Source organism: Populus alba, chromosome 14 (genome assembly GCF_005239225.2).
Source record: "Populus alba chromosome 14, ASM523922v2, whole genome shotgun sequence".
NCBI lineage: Eukaryota > Viridiplantae > Streptophyta > Magnoliopsida > Malpighiales > Salicaceae > Populus > Populus alba.
In genome coordinates this window covers 213,826-228,725 of record NC_133297.1, presented here as the reverse complement: position 1 = coordinate 228,725, position 14,900 = coordinate 213,826, and the positions used below count along the sequence as shown (strand labels likewise).

Sequence of the window (14,900 nt, the reverse complement as noted above, 5' to 3'; positions counted from 1 at the left end):
AAATCAAAATAAATTTTATTCGGATAGCATAATTTTGATCAGGTTAACTCTTATGTGATCTTTTTTAAATCCAACCCAAGCTAGATCCTTTATGGACATGCCACAATCAATAGGATTAATAACACTGAGATATATAATATAAAAAAATACCAATAATCTTACAATTGTTTACTAAAATACATAGCTGCTTTGATTTCAGGCATTAAAAAATACGGTTACTTGAGAGTTGATGCCATAATTTTTACTTTCTCATCTATAATTTTATTGGAAAAAAGCTTCTATAGCATTATTGTTATCTTTCCTCTGTTTTCATCCAAAAAAATAAAATTATATATATTCCTAATTTGACTGCCTAAACAATTTAGCCCAATAAGAAAAGTTTGCACTCCATAATTTACCTCAAAATCTCACCCATCCTTCCTCTAATGGCTAAATAATTTGAAGAAAGCTTTGATTGTTCATCTTCAAGACCCCATTCTTTAAATGTCCATTCATCTCCCATGGGATAAGACATGAATGGGTTGTCAAAACACTGTTGTTAGGTGGAAAAAGGAAGAAGAAAGGATAAGAAAGACAGCAATGAAAAGACAAGACGAAGATGAACAGACGATATACGATTTTACCTCTTTAGCCGAAACGTGAGAATAAATCAAAGCATCTCTTCATGGCCCCATCTTCTCACATGATTGACACTCTTCTAGAAGCTAGTAACATGCTCTCAAGGGTGAAAACAAACAAAACAGAAGCTTTGGAACCTTTGCCATTTTATCACCATAGTTGTAAAATTGGCCTCCCATTAAATATTTTTTATTTTTTAAAAATATTTTTTATTTTTTTTTTAAATTAACATTTTCATATTATTTGAATGTGTTAATGTTAAAAATAATTTTTAAAAAATAAAAAATATATATATTATTTTGATGTATTTTTAAACAAAAAAAATAATTTAAAAAATAACTATTACCGTACTTTTAAACATCTTCTAAACACCAAGCTATAGATAGGAAGAGTTAACCCTCAAATTCTTTTTAAAAAATTAAAATAAAGTTTTTTTTTTATAAGAATAAAAAATTAATAAATTAAAAATTAGGTTTTGATGAGATTAGATCTAGGCTGACCAAGTTAACCATATCATTTGATATACTAAATAAAAACCAATGATGTTATTTGATATTTCATTTGGTTCCATTTCATCCCAAAAATATCAAGTAGAAGAAAGTTAATTATAGGTGCAAATTAAATTTAAAACAAATAGAAAAATTAAAAAAAATATTACAAGTCATTTTGATTTTCAACCCAAATTAAAAAGATTTTAGATATAATAAAAAATGAATTTTATTCTATCATTGATAAGATATTTTCTAAAAATTATAAATCCTCAATCCTCTCGTAACAAATTGAGAAATATTTATTCAATCACATTTTGGACTATTAATAGACTGGTGTTGGCATGACAATATTGTAGATTCACATTGTTTTTCTAATAAAATATTTAGGAGTCGCAAATATAATTTTTAAAAAAAAAAAAATTAACAACTCGGTTTATAGATCAACGAAATAAATTGGCTTTATTTGAAAAATAAGAGAGGCAAATATATATATATATATATATATATATAAAGCAATCATCATAACACGGGGACAAAAAACTTTTATCCAAAAACAAAAAAAATAGGTTCTTTAAAAGGAAAGAAAGAAAATAACCAAAATGAGAACAAAAAAAATAGAGAGAGAATACACTATCAACTTGGATTAAAAGGTGAAATTGAAAATAAGATATCATAAGAATAATGATCAAATTAAAAGCACCAGTACATTATAAAAAAAAAATTAAACATATAGAATTTTTTAGATTGTTATTTTACATAAAAACATCATAGGTGTAAATTGAAAAACTTATGCATCCATCAAATTAAATAAAATACAAACCATTATGTAAATAAATGAAAAAAAAAGTCATTGACAATAAATAAAAATATAATTGAAAAAAATTAAAAAATAAATATAGATTAAGATATTTAATATCGCAATATGAGTTATTTACTTGGTTGTGTTTAATAAATTTATTTATTAAAATTAATTTATACTAGAAATCGACACACACACACACAAAACTTATTGATTAAATTAAAGAAAAAAATATTTTGCAAGGCTGCACATACTAAAAATACTATAAAAAATAAATATTTAATCTATATATAATGTATAAAAAAATTACAGATAAATCTCGCTAACCTCAATCCTAAGAAATTAAATACACAAAATATAATTAAAAAATAACAGTTGTTTTAAAAAAGCTAAAAAAGCCAAAAAAATCACGAGGAAGGGGCATTAACTAAAACATAAATCAAAAGGTTATTTTTTAAAATCAACTGTTTTGGTGGCTGATATTATTGCTAACAATATTTTTTTCTCTTTAAGCTGAAATCCAGCAACTCTTCTCGCTACTCCATAAAAAAGAACTAAAACATGAGGGGGATGCAGTTTTGTATCAAAATTTATTTTTTAAAAATTATAAGGACCGAACATTTGATAGCTAAAAAAGATGGGGGGTGAGAATGAACTTTTCAAAAAAATCTCAAAGTCACCGCCTATGTTACCCACATTTTCATTTTAGTTCCTTTTCTTTCAATTCAACCATTCCTTCCAAAAATATTGCAATTGAATTCAAATCTAGACTTTAAATGGCCCAATAATAAAAAATAAAAGTTTGAGGATTAAAATTAATTTTTTTAAAATATATTATTACAATCCATGGTAAATTGTAAAATAATGAATAATAAAAATTCATACTATATTTTACACACAAACTTTATTTTTTTTAATTAACTGCTTCTCTTAAGCTAGCCATGAATTGATTTATAATCATCATACTCTTAATTAATATTTATGCACTAAAAAAAAAATACAAAGCATGCACAAGTGAATGTACATATGGCACGCCCACTAGTTTCTAAAAAGGATAAAAATTTGAAAATTAATTAGTGAAGATAACGCCAAGCATATATATCAATAATTAAAGGAAGGATGGTGATTGATGGTGGCAATTTCCACTAAATTTTTTAAAATTATTGGAGGGAAAAAAATGGAAAAAATATATTTTTATTTTTTTTAGTCAACTAAGATAATTGATAATAATTGTATAGATAACACATTATCCCTTTCATAGTCACAAAAAATCCATAGTCATCCTCTCTTGGAAAACTCCAAATTATATATATACGTAAAAAAAAACATCCACTTGCCCCGCCACGTGACAACTAGACATCAAACATGATTAATCTTATCACATCATGGACGTCACGTGCAATGCATACCATATTTCTCATAATCACATTCATGTCACAGCCAAATTGCACCACGTAATCACTCACCTCCATTTTATCCATAGGTTTCAGCAATTAGTGATAATAAAAAATTATGTTAAAATAAAAACCCACCATTTATGATTTACTTCTTGAATTACCATTTTACGATTTTAATTTATTTTTATTATCCTGTAATCATTTTATTTTCCATAAATGTTTTCAATTCAAATATAAAAATTATACTTGACTCTTTAAAAAGTTATGTTTTATAAATGATAGATATTGAATATATTCTAATTAGAAAAAAAATATTATCTCATTATTACTAGCTTAGTTGAATTGTGAATCATATTAGAGGATGAAAAGTTTATATAAAATATCCAACTAATAGTTGAATTGTGAATCATATTAGAGGATGAAAAGTTTATATAAAATATCCAACTAATATTATTTTCAATTGAATTTAATTTAAGAATTTAAAATAAATAAAATTAGATATGATTTGATTAAAATTAGATGAAGAGAAGTGAGTACTTTACCCAACTCATTATTTAAATTGATTCCTATCTAGTTTTTTAATTTATTTTTTTATTTTACAAATTTAAAATATTTTTTATTAATATGTATATGAATTTAAAATTTATTTTTTTATTATTTTATGATTTCTAAATAATTTATTTTTATTTTTAAGAATTAATTTAAAAAATAATTTGGACAAATGAATAAATTTTTTTCTCTAACTTAACTCAACTAAATTAAAAATATATTTAAATAATATATTTAGATATTCTGATGAAAACAAAATTTAACTTTGACTTGTACCTACATCCATCCATCATAAAAGGAAAAAATAAATATTTATAGAAAAAAATAAATTTATATATTAAAAAAAAATGAAAAGTTATATATTGAGAGAAACAAAAATAAATGAAAAATATTTTAGATATTAGTTTTGAGGTCTGCCACGTGTCAAGGTTTAGTAGCAACTGTTTCTGTTATTTAACGATTGTCTGTCTGATAAATAGACAGTTGATTAGGTCCAGAAAACAAAAAAACTACGCACAAAGAGAGAGAGCTATACTTCAAGAGCTTCAAAAACTTTCTGTAAATGGAAACTACCATGGTCACCGAGTTGATCCCGAGTTTGCCACAAGAACTCGGTCTTGAGTGCATGACTCGGCTTCCTTACACAGCTCACAGAGTTGCTTCCCAAGTTTGCAAGCAATGGTGTGACTTACTGGAAAGCAAGGATTTTTATTACCACAGGAAGAAACTTGGCTACACCCATAAAGTTGCTTGTCTTGTTCAAGCTGTTCATGGGGCTGATGTTTTACAGGGATCCAAACAAGGTAACTCACCGTGTTTTGGGATCACTGTGTTTGACTCAGCGAGTCAGACATGGGAGAGACTCGACCCCGTGCCCAATTATCCGATCGAGTTGCCCTTGTTTTGTCAATTGGCAAGCTGTGAAGGGAAGCTCGTGGTCATGGGTGGGTGGGACCCGGTGAGTTATGAACAGGTGAGTCATGTTTTTGTGTATGATTTCACAACAAGGAAGTGGAGAGAGGGGAAGGAGATGCCTTCCAAGAGGTCCTTTTTTGCTATCGGGTCCTATTCAGGTCGGGTTTATGTCGTGGGCGGGCATGATGAGAATAAGAATGCATTAAGAACTGGGTGGGTTTATGATTTGAGCAAGGATGAGTGGACTGAGTTAACTCAAATGAATCAAGAGCGAGATGAGTGTGAGGGAGTGGTGATTGGGGATGAGTTTTGGGTAGTTAGCGGATATGGGACCGATAATCAGGGGGCATTTGAGGGGGATGCTGAGGTATATGAATTCGGGTCGGGTCAATGGAGGCAGGTGAAGAAGGCATGGATTCCGGGCCGGTGCCCGAGATCTTGTGTTGGGGTAGGGAAAGATGGGAGATTGATGAGTTGGGCTGACTTGGACCCGATGGTTCGAGCCGGGGCTCGTGGGATCACGTTGGGCTCTCAGGTCATGCTTACCGGGTTGGATAACCAAGGTTCACCCGAAGAGTTCTATTTGATAGAAATGAAAGATGCTCAAAATGGGAAATTGGAGAAGATCATTGTGCCTGATGAGTTCTCAGGGTTTGTCCAATCTGGCTGCTGCGTGGAGATCTAATGGAAAGCTGCCATTTGTGGGCATGCAAGATCAAGTATAAAAAGGGTTATTAATATTGTTTGCCATCGATCAATTTTTGTACCCAATAACATGCATGAACAATGGGGGAAAGAAAAGAGAAAACACAAGCCAGATGTGTCCTGTTCACAGAGGAGTTGAATTTGGGTGCCCAAATACACACACAGAGTGCCCCTCTTTGCACAAATTCAACCCTCTATGCTTTCTTGCTGTAGCAAGTGCTCGTTTGGCAATGCGATGCACTATAATATAACCTATGTTTCCTTTGGTAAAAACATTAAAAATGATGTTTTTACTTGAATACACCGATTGTAACCCAAAAACAGCTAGTATGATGTGAATATTGGCTTGTATATTGAATGATATTGCCATGTAATGAATACTTGAGATGAAAGGTGATGAGATTGCCATGTAGGCTTGTTTTGGATATGTTTAGCAGTCTTTATCCTTGGTTTTCATTACTTTTTATCATATAGTTTTTATCCATTTATTTTGGGTTATCCATTTCATGATGGAACCCAACTTTCACTCCTTATTGGTGTCTAGAAGAGGTTTCACACGCCCATCGAACAACATTTCCGAGAGCAGGAGGGCTGAAGCTACGAGGCATGATCTTGTGGTCTTATAATTTTACTTTGTTCTCGCTACAAACTCTCTCTCGAAACCTTAATTATATATAAAAAAAACTATAATTTATAGTTCTTTCTTACGCCTATTCTTTTCAAACTATAACAGCAAAAACTACACAAAAGCTGGTTTAGTCATGTGATTTTGAATTTTCTTTCTCGGTATGCTTTGAAGCCAAACCAAACTGCAACCATCTTTTTCTTAAGAAGAAAAGAAATTCAACAAGAAGAGGCAACGAGAAAAATCATTTAGATGGTCAGGGCAATTTCTTAAATCCAGGTATCACAAAAGGTAAAAAACGTTGTGCTTAATCACTCTAAATTAAAGAATCTTTCAGAGTTCAGGGGTACCTCTTCTTTTCCTGAGGAGACATCACTCTATATACCTTAATTTGTTGCCTTGTAAACTCCCAGTGGCCTGCATGCATGGCCGTCTAATTATTGGTGGACACCGAAATTCTAAAAAACTTCATAGTTTTCTCTATAACAAGACATAGTATTTCACAATATGCCGCGTATATACTCATTCCATCAACTTGCCCTAATCTCTGCACTGCTATATATAAATAATCTGATGCTTCCTCTCACCCCTCGTGCAAATATTGTGCCGTGATTAAGCTCTAGCTCAAAAAACTATGGCATCCGTCTTCAAGAGTTTCATTGCCTCTTCTGTTATGACATTGTTGTGTTTCAGTTTGTGCTTTTATCCATTCGCATTGGCTCAAGACTCAGGAACTGCGACCTTCAACACACCCCCATACGTTCGTTAGAATTTCTTTCATCCCCTAAAAAATTAATCAAGTATAATAAATTAGCCATGTATTCTTCTTGTTTTCTCTATCCCTTTCATGATTTAATTTATTTGTAAACTCAGCTTCTAAATGCTATGGATATGAAGATCGAGGAGTGATGATTGCAGCAGCAAGTGAAGGGATTTTTAACAATGGGGAAGCTTGTGGGCGATATTACCAAGTAACTTGTGTTAGCGGGACAAATGAGGGCACTCCATTCCCTTGTTTGGTTAGTGGGTCAGTTGTTGTGATGATTACAGATCTTTGCCCTCCTGATTCTTGTAGGGGTACCATTGATTTGTCACAAGAAGCTTTTGCCTCCATTGCTGACCCCAATTCTGGCGTTATAAACATCTCTTACCAACAGTAAGTCTACATTAAGGGCTCGAGAAATTAATTATTGTTAATTTGTGATATTTTTGAATGCTTTAACATGGCTGATATGGTATGTTCAAGTAATCCGCAGGATTTGAGAGAAGAAGCATGCATTGAAGAAAGAACCAGCACGGATTTTGGTTAATGCATTCTGATACTGATCAAGAAATGAATGGCTACCTGATCGATTGAATACTGTTTTTTTTATTATTTTTTTTTTTTATTTTTTATATTATATCCAATAACTGGACAAGAAATTGTACCAAAAATTACAAATTAAAGAAACTGATTTTTTCCCCCCGCTAGTTACATATTTTTAGTATTGTTCAGGGGTCAAAATACAACGGAATTTAAGACAAGTGAGCTGGATCTTGTTTTGAATCTTTTGAAGAATGCATTGGGCATCAGAAAGATAATTTAGTCCATCGGACCTCGTAAAGAACAAAAAAGAAAAGACAAGGCTACTACATGAACCATGCCAACCTGTTTGCCCTTTGAAGGAAATTGTGAGCATTGCGTTCATGCATAACTTCGATGCCTAGATAAGCACGGTTTATAATATCCGCGTTTCGTTGCTAGCAACCTTGGCTTGTTTAGCCCTTTTCGACTACACGAGGATCTAACGGATAAATGGTATTTCCAAGAAGTACAAAAAGAGTCAATCTGTATAGTATTTGCATACATGGACAAGAAGAATGGCAGAAGGAGCCATAGCAGAGGAAAAACAGAGTTGTTAAAGGGAGAGAGCCAGGGCCACATAAATTTTGATACCAAACTGTTCATACACATTGCTCTTTGGACTTCTTCTTATCTTTCTGTATCATGTCCTCTTGGACAAAGATGCATACAATGATGTGCTTCGTAAAATGAAGTGAATATTTTTGTTCAGATTCTACAGGAAGTGTAATGGATCTTCTACCGGGTTCTGTTGCTGTAATTCGAGGAGAATCTGTTTTACTACCGTTCAAAGAAGCAAGCAGAAATTATCAAATAACATATTTCATAATAGAAGCTTTTTTTTACAAAATTCGTGAAAATTAAGAGTTTGGAGTTATAATGCTTTATAACATAGCAATTTTTCATGAACCATTAGACTAGTCCTTGGAGAAAGAAGAAAAGATTTTCATCTTCTGTTGGACTCGTCAGCATCTAGATGTCCTTGAGCACTTCAAAGCACCTGCAGAGCTTGTCAATGCCTTCACATACTTGGCATCTCCAACCTTGAAGCTTTGCTCCTTGTTGTAGTTAGGCTTTGCCATACCTCTGCGACCTGTTTGGAAAAATGAAGCTCCATTTGTAAACAGATCCCCTATGGAGTAGAAGTTCCAGGGCTTGCTTTTCCCACTGATCCCATTTCTCCATGTTACCTGTTATTTCAAGTGTCTGGTTATAGTTTTTCTGATCAATATTTAGCCATCCTTTCTCCTAATTTTGTAAGAGGAAGAACAAGCGTTTGACAATTGTTACTATTACCTCCTTCTTTCCTGATGTTGGTGCAATAAAATAGTTGGATTCGCTCTTGATGCTAGGACTCATACTTCCCCCAATTGCATACTGTTCCCATCCTCGGTACAGATTGTTGGCTACATGTGCATATCCATGGCGAATCCTGTGTTACATAGTTTTGAATTCTTCTATTAAGATTCACCATTTATACATTATGCAGAAATTATGTTCAAGAAATGCGTCCATATTGAGGGGATCGATGGAGTATTTAGTGAACGAAGAATTACCTTGGCATTCTCTGGTTACATTTAGGTCCGAAACGATTGAAGGCAACAGTGACCTTCATGTTCTTGTCCCTCAAGAACCCATCATCATGGCCAAGTAGCATGACCTTGTCTTGGTCTCTAAACAAATTGTTAGAGACAGTAACAAATGTAGATCCTCGAGTGACATCAAGAAGACCATCCTGGCATGAATACAGTGTGTTGTGATCTATCCAAACCTTAGATGCACTGACCAGCCTTATTGCATCCCCATCCATCTGACCTAATTGCATTTGTTTCCCATCTGGTCCCATGACTGTGCTAGGCCCTTGTGCATTGCAATGGTGAATCCTCAGGCCATGGATGATCACGTCCGTTGCCTAAACAAACAGCGTAAGTACTGCAAATCAAAATTACAGGCCATGCATTGCGTATTCAATCACAAAAGTTGGCAACTAGAGAAAATTAAACTACCTTGTACACCAAGAAGCATCCGAAGCCTTCAATTCCAACATCAACACCGCGACCGTCAATGGCAGTATAGCTGCTAATAAGAAGAGGTTTCTCAAGTTTGATATCCATGTTCCTTTCGAAAGTGATCCAGACTTTGCCTGTGATCATGGTGGCTCCATGTCTTAACGTCCCTTGTTTGGGGTTCACAGGGTCATCACTAGGATCGGTGACTTTATACATTACAACATCTCTTCCAACATTGCCAGTCATTGTCCCTGCAAACCCTACAGAACAAGATGCCAGTTGTTGCCGGCTTCTTCGCCAATTCGGACTCCGTTTCCAACATTGATCTATGGCATTCATTTTGTTGGCAGCAATACAAGCACTGGGGATGAAGGAAAGGATGGCAATAGAAACGACCACTACCACAAGGTGCCTTAAGACAACCATGATGATGTCTTAGATAAATTATGGGAGAGGGTTAGAGATTTGCAATGTAAGAGTTAAGGAATGGTGGAGGGTTTTTATAGAGGAGCTCAGCAATGGTGGCGTTGCAGTTTGTTCTGTTGGTTACAGTAGAATGCGGCAGTGATAACCAATTTTTCTATTTTTGTTATTACAATTATAAGTGGGTGTTGTTTCCTAAAAATAGATAGATTACAATAAAATCTCCCATGATTTGTGTACTAATACAGTTGGTTTGGTTGTTGATGAGACCATTCCATAGATATAACTAACATTTATGAGCATATATATACATATATGAGATACACACAACACACACACACAAATATCTAACAGAAATAAATGTAAATTAAATGAAATTCTAAATTTTTATCAAACTTTACTAATATTTTATAATTAAAAAACTGAGAAATATAATTAATTCTAATAAATATTCCATCCAAACTTAGTTGAATTAAATCTTTAACCTCATGTTTTTGTCTAGATATTCTACATATAGTGATTTATTTATTTTGATAAATTATTAGGTTAATTTACATCTTTATCATTTCAATCACAATTGCACCATCGCCTCCACATTCCTCAAAAATTTTCAATCACGTAATATCTACCAATTTATTATTTTCTCTTAATATTTATTACTTTTATTTTATCAGTATTCCATATTAATTAATGTTTGGAGTTATTGAAAATAAACTCCAGAAAATAATTTCATATGGTTTCCTCCACTGTTCTCATTTTTTATATATAACAATGCATGCGTCCTGGAACAATATCTTCCATTAAATCTGATGCCATTTATTATTTCTCTAATATCTATTTGTATATCTAATTAAATTTATTTTTATTTTTAAAAAAATATTTTATATCTATAATCCATGAAGTTAAACCTAACTACTAAATTTATATTTGAATATATGTTAAACTTTCAAGTCATATGCTTTTTTGGCTTACAAATTTTGTATTTTCAAAAAAAAAAAAACTTACAAATTATGTGAATAATTTTAATGGACTTCTCCGAAATATATTCAAAATAATAAATTAAATATTAATATATATTTAAAAATAAAATTTAGTTAATTTAATATATTTTTTTTAAAATAGATTTAAAAGAGCCATTATTTTTATATATATATAAAAAAAGCATGAATTCAGTACGTAAAACATGCCGTTTTGCACGTAAACGACTTGTCATATTCGAAACATGAATCCATTTTTTTTATTTTTATTATTATTATTATTATTTAAGGCAGTGAGCTTTCCTTTTTGCAAATATGAAATATCTCCCTCTCTTCTCTTTTGCAGCTGTGGCAATGGAGTCTGCATCTCTAAAGCATGTAATCTTTGCAAGAAATCAGTACAGTATCTTCTCGAAGAATAAAAGAAAACACCACCAGCTCATCCCAAAAACTCATGTTAGGAGAAGATTTGGCTTTGGCAGCGTCAAAAACTACAAAAAATCAGATTTTCAAGGTAGAAACTATGATGACTTACATGCTTAGTACATACATGGCCTTGCTTATAGTTATTTAGCAGTCCGTTCATGTGATGTGTGCTTCTTTTTCTGCTTGAATTAATGGGTTTTCTTTGTGTTCTTCAAAAGATGCTAAATTTCTTGGATTTTTGCTGTTTCTTGAACCTGTGGACGGAAAAGGGACCAATTTGAATACAAAGATTGTATCTTTAATGTCTTCTGTTTTTGTTTTTTAACTTAATTCATGGAGATTAAGAGTTTATAGTATTCATTAGCTGAGTTGAAAGTCCATTGATTGATTTCAAATAAATTGGTGGAGAGATGGAGGAGTTTTATGTTTGGAGGTCTATGATTTTGTTGTGGATGGCTATGTATCCTACTAGGGAGGTACTAGAAATGGTTTCAAAAATGCTGTAGTGGATAGCAAATTGATGCCTTTCTGCTTTCTGAAGTTGTTATTTAAGCACCCACGATTCGAAACTGAAGGTATTTTGTCCAGTTAGCACTATGAAATTTGCAGATGGAAATTATTGGTTGGGGTGCAAAAGTTTTTTTCTTCATCTGATTAGGAAAAATGACTGGTCCTTGGATTCATTATGTGATGTTAGTAGTTAACTTTTTTTTAAGCAGCTGCAGTAGTGTGAATGTGTGATGTTAATGAGCTTACGCTTGGGGTTTTTAGTATGATTAAGTGCTTGCTTTGTGTGCATATGCATGCAGCCTTGAATTACTTCCAAAGTCATGTTTTCAATCCTTGCCTCCTGTTGCTACTTTGATAGTTGCCTCTTGGAAAAACTAGGTTTCCCACTTGGAATTAAGATACAAACTTTGTTTGAAATATGCGCTGGTTCGGGGAAGTCCCAAAAAAAAAGGAGGGGCATATGTTCTAGAAATCAAACTCTGTATATCTCCCTAGGTACCATTTCGATGTGAAATTGCAGAGACATGGAATTGAAGAAATTGTTAATGAAAGACATTTGTTTATAATGCCTTGTACAATCCTTTCCATGTCTATTAACATAAAATTAAGTTGTGTTCATGATTGCTGAACTTGGCTAATAACTTCTAGTTTATAAGAGTAATGAGTTTTCATTTCAGATTTTCAGGGCTATGCAAAACCTTTGCATCTTTTGCCAGCAACTGAAGTGAAAATTTGTAGAGAAACCTCACAAGAAAAGCTTCTTACATCTATCAAAGGATCTCGGTCTTTGTTCAAGGTTAAGCTATGTACGAGTAATGTCTATGGCTCAAGTCTGAGTGATCCTAATGCTGGAATACTCTTATGTTTGATAGACAGTAATGGTGACTCAGTATTGCACAGAATACCTGCGATTTCAGAGTCCAATTCTGCTAACTTGATGGACATGGTTGAGTCTGACACACTTCATTTCCAAAGAGGTTCAGTTGATGAATTCACCTTTGAGGGCCCCAAGATGGGGAGGATCGAATCTCTTTGGGTCAGTGTTGAATCAGGTAAGTCCGAGATGGTTGTGAAAAGCCTTAGGATTTGTAGTCTAGAATGTCTTTTCTACTCCATGACTCAGAATTGGGAACAATATACCATGGATGCTCAACCTAGACTTCTACCCACATTGTATCTGATATATGCTTGTCAACTCTCATAGTTAAATTGGCATCCAGTGCAAAACATCCTCATTTATATATCCCCGGGATATTAGTTAGGAGTAACTCATATAGTATTGATTAGGCTTGTCTTGAACATCATAGTAATGGTTTTCCTTTTCTTTATTTCACAAATTTCTAAGGTCAGGTCAGTGGAGATTAGATGGTGTGAGCCTGGCTGTCATTAGTGCTTCTCAAGCTTCCCCTGAAGAAAATGATGGACAGGAGATCCGGTATACTGGTTGCCAGTATGAGTTTGAAACTGATGATGTTTTGCTTGGGGAGGGAAGTGACATATCCATGGTGGAACTTAGATCTTGCCTTGTATCTGATTTATCTGGGGTTGATCCATCCACATTGTTGAGTAAAAGCCCTTCCATGTCAACTTCCCCACCTGGCAGCAACGTTTCTAACGAGGAAAGCATGAGAGAATATGCAGACTTGAAGTTATCTTTGTTATCCTATGATGCAATGCTAATTTTTGTGGGTACAACAATAACAGGTTTCTCAGCTGGAGAAAATGCTGCTTTTGCTTTCTTTATCGGTGGAATTGGTGGCTTTTTATATTTGCTGCTGCTGCAAAGGTCTGTAGATGGATTACCAGCTTCATCAATTCCCAGCAATACCAGTGGGATCGATCGCCTAGTTGGAAGACTTAAGGGTCCAATATCAAGCTTGGCACTGGCTGTAGGGTTTACTTTTCTAGCAGTGAAGTATAGCTCCGGCGATGCTCCCTCAGTGTTAACTCCAAAAGAACTTCTGGCTGGAATGTTGGGGTTTCTTGCGTGTAAAGTGGCTGTATTATTGGCAGCATTTAAGCCTATGAAACTGGATATCAAGGAAAATGAGTAATGTATTTCATTTTCGTTTTGTATATAGTTGGAAACCTAGAGTTCGTATAGAACCTAATAGGAAACACTGAAGTGTGTAAACATAGGAAATATTTGTTCTTGTTTATTCTTCTCATCTGAACGTAAATGATACAGAAGTTACTAAGAAAGGATGAACCGTTGGACTACAAACGCTTTTGCTGGTTAAATTTTGTGTTTAACCATTCTAGAAGAACACACGCGCATATAGTCCTAGCAAGCAGAGAGCGTATTATCTGACAGCCAAAGAGATTGAAATACGTTGTGTCACGTACATTGTACTCACATTTTATGTTTGTTCACAACAAGCATTAACCTTATCTCTTTGCCTAACGATTAGAAAATAATTGAAGATAGGAAAAAGAAAAGTGCAGATGATTTGAGCTATTGATCAATGATAGACTTATAGCTGGGAAGAGAGATTTGGGAGTTGTAAATTTTCTGTTGTTTCGGGCGTAGTCAGTTAGCTAGCTAGTTTTATTCCTATTTTAACCAAACAGGCCTGAAAATAACGACACATTATAAGAAAATCAAAGGCAGAAGACACCTTTTGATAGGATTTTCTTTCTTCTGAGGAGCATATGCTATTCCAATGTCGAGTAAGAACATTACCAGACAGCACCAACCAATCCAAACATTCAGCAGTGGTACCAAAAGGTTTGAAATTACAGATCGATTCGCGATGAAAACAGGGCAGTTAGCTAAGGAGATCCCGAGGATAATGTTATATTATCCTCTGACAGCCAGTTGAGTATCTGCAATGTATCATTTAGAAAAACAGAAGGCTAATAATTAATTCACTTTGAAAGCCGCCTCGGAGCATTGCAGATTCAGCAACTGCTAGTGCTGCGAGAGTTTGTACAAGACGAAAGAAAGCAGTACATCATCCATCATAGCCTGTTTATCTAAAGATTTTAGTCTCTGCAACTGTTGGTGAAATATAATTTATAGAGAGAGCTTAGAAACTATGTGACTTTAAAGAGAGAGAGAATCCCTATGAAGTTACATTTGCCTCCACTACCAATATTGTAGTTAATTGCCAT

General features: G+C 33.5%; 4 protein-coding genes across 4 annotated transcripts; 3 read left to right on the top strand and 1 right to left on the bottom strand.

Moving 5' to 3' along the window:
- Nucleotides 1–4,329: 4,329 nt before the first annotated feature.
- LOC118059312 (F-box/kelch-repeat protein At2g44130) lies at nucleotides 4,330–5,901 on the top strand. Its single transcript, XM_035072150.2, has one exon. It carries the CDS (start codon nucleotides 4,417–4,419, stop codon nucleotides 5,452–5,454), a length of 1,038 nt encoding a protein of 345 aa, XP_034928041.1. The 5' UTR covers nucleotides 4,330–4,416; the 3' UTR covers nucleotides 5,455–5,901.
- Nucleotides 5,902–6,733: 832 nt separating this feature from the next.
- On the top strand, nucleotides 6,734–7,259 carry LOC140954526 (EG45-like domain containing protein). The gene is made up of 2 exons (XM_073404411.1): nucleotides 6,734–6,863; nucleotides 6,973–7,259. The coding sequence occupies exons 1-2, from the start codon at nucleotides 6,734–6,736 to the stop codon at nucleotides 7,257–7,259; spliced, it is 417 nt and encodes a 138-aa protein (XP_073260512.1).
- Nucleotides 7,260–8,406: 1,147 nt separating this feature from the next.
- On the bottom strand, nucleotides 8,407–9,876 carry LOC118059347 (probable pectate lyase 4). The gene is made up of 4 exons (XM_035072198.2): nucleotides 9,448–9,876; nucleotides 8,998–9,353; nucleotides 8,738–8,873; nucleotides 8,407–8,631 (listed from the first exon to the last, which is right to left on the bottom strand). The coding sequence occupies exons 1-4, from the start codon at nucleotides 9,874–9,876 to the stop codon at nucleotides 8,407–8,409; spliced, it is 1,146 nt and encodes a 381-aa protein (XP_034928089.1).
- A 1,267-nt stretch (nucleotides 9,877–11,143) lies between these two features.
- LOC118059311 (uncharacterized) lies at nucleotides 11,144–14,010 on the top strand. The gene is made up of 3 exons (XM_035072149.2): nucleotides 11,144–11,364; nucleotides 12,464–12,838; nucleotides 13,137–14,010. The coding sequence occupies exons 1-3, from the start codon at nucleotides 11,166–11,168 to the stop codon at nucleotides 13,838–13,840; spliced, it is 1,278 nt and encodes a 425-aa protein (XP_034928040.1). The 5' UTR covers nucleotides 11,144–11,165; the 3' UTR covers nucleotides 13,841–14,010.
- Nucleotides 14,011–14,900: the final 890 nt, after the last annotated feature.

Coding starts and splice junctions, on each gene's coding strand:
- LOC118059311 (XM_035072149.2), top strand. CDS start 11,166: ATGAAATATCTCCCTCTCTTCTCTTTTGCAGCTGTGGCAATGGAGTCT. Junction 11,365..12,463: donor CAAAAAATCAGATTTTCAAG/GTAGAAACTATG, acceptor TTTTCATTTCAG/ATTTTCAGGGCTATGCAAAA. Junction 12,839..13,136: donor TTGGGTCAGTGTTGAATCAG/GTAAGTCCGAGA, acceptor TTCTAAGGTCAG/GTCAGTGGAGATTAGATGGT.
- LOC118059347 (XM_035072198.2), bottom strand. CDS start 9,876: ATGGTTGTCTTAAGGCACCTTGTGGTAGTGGTCGTTTCTATTGCCATC. Junction 9,354..9,447: donor GATGCTTCTTGGTGTACAAG/GTAGTTTAATTT, acceptor CTGTTTGTTTAG/GCAACGGACGTGATCATCCA. Junction 8,874..8,997: donor TGTAACCAGAGAATGCCAAG/GTAATTCTTCGT, acceptor TATGTAACACAG/GATTCGCCATGGATATGCAC.
- LOC118059312 (XM_035072150.2), top strand. CDS start 4,417: ATGGAAACTACCATGGTCACCGAGTTGATCCCGAGTTTGCCACAAGAA.
- LOC140954526 (XM_073404411.1), top strand. CDS start 6,734: ATGGCATCCGTCTTCAAGAGTTTCATTGCCTCTTCTGTTATGACATTG. Junction 6,864..6,972: donor CAACACACCCCCATACGTTC/GTTAGAATTTCT, acceptor TTGTAAACTCAG/CTTCTAAATGCTATGGATAT.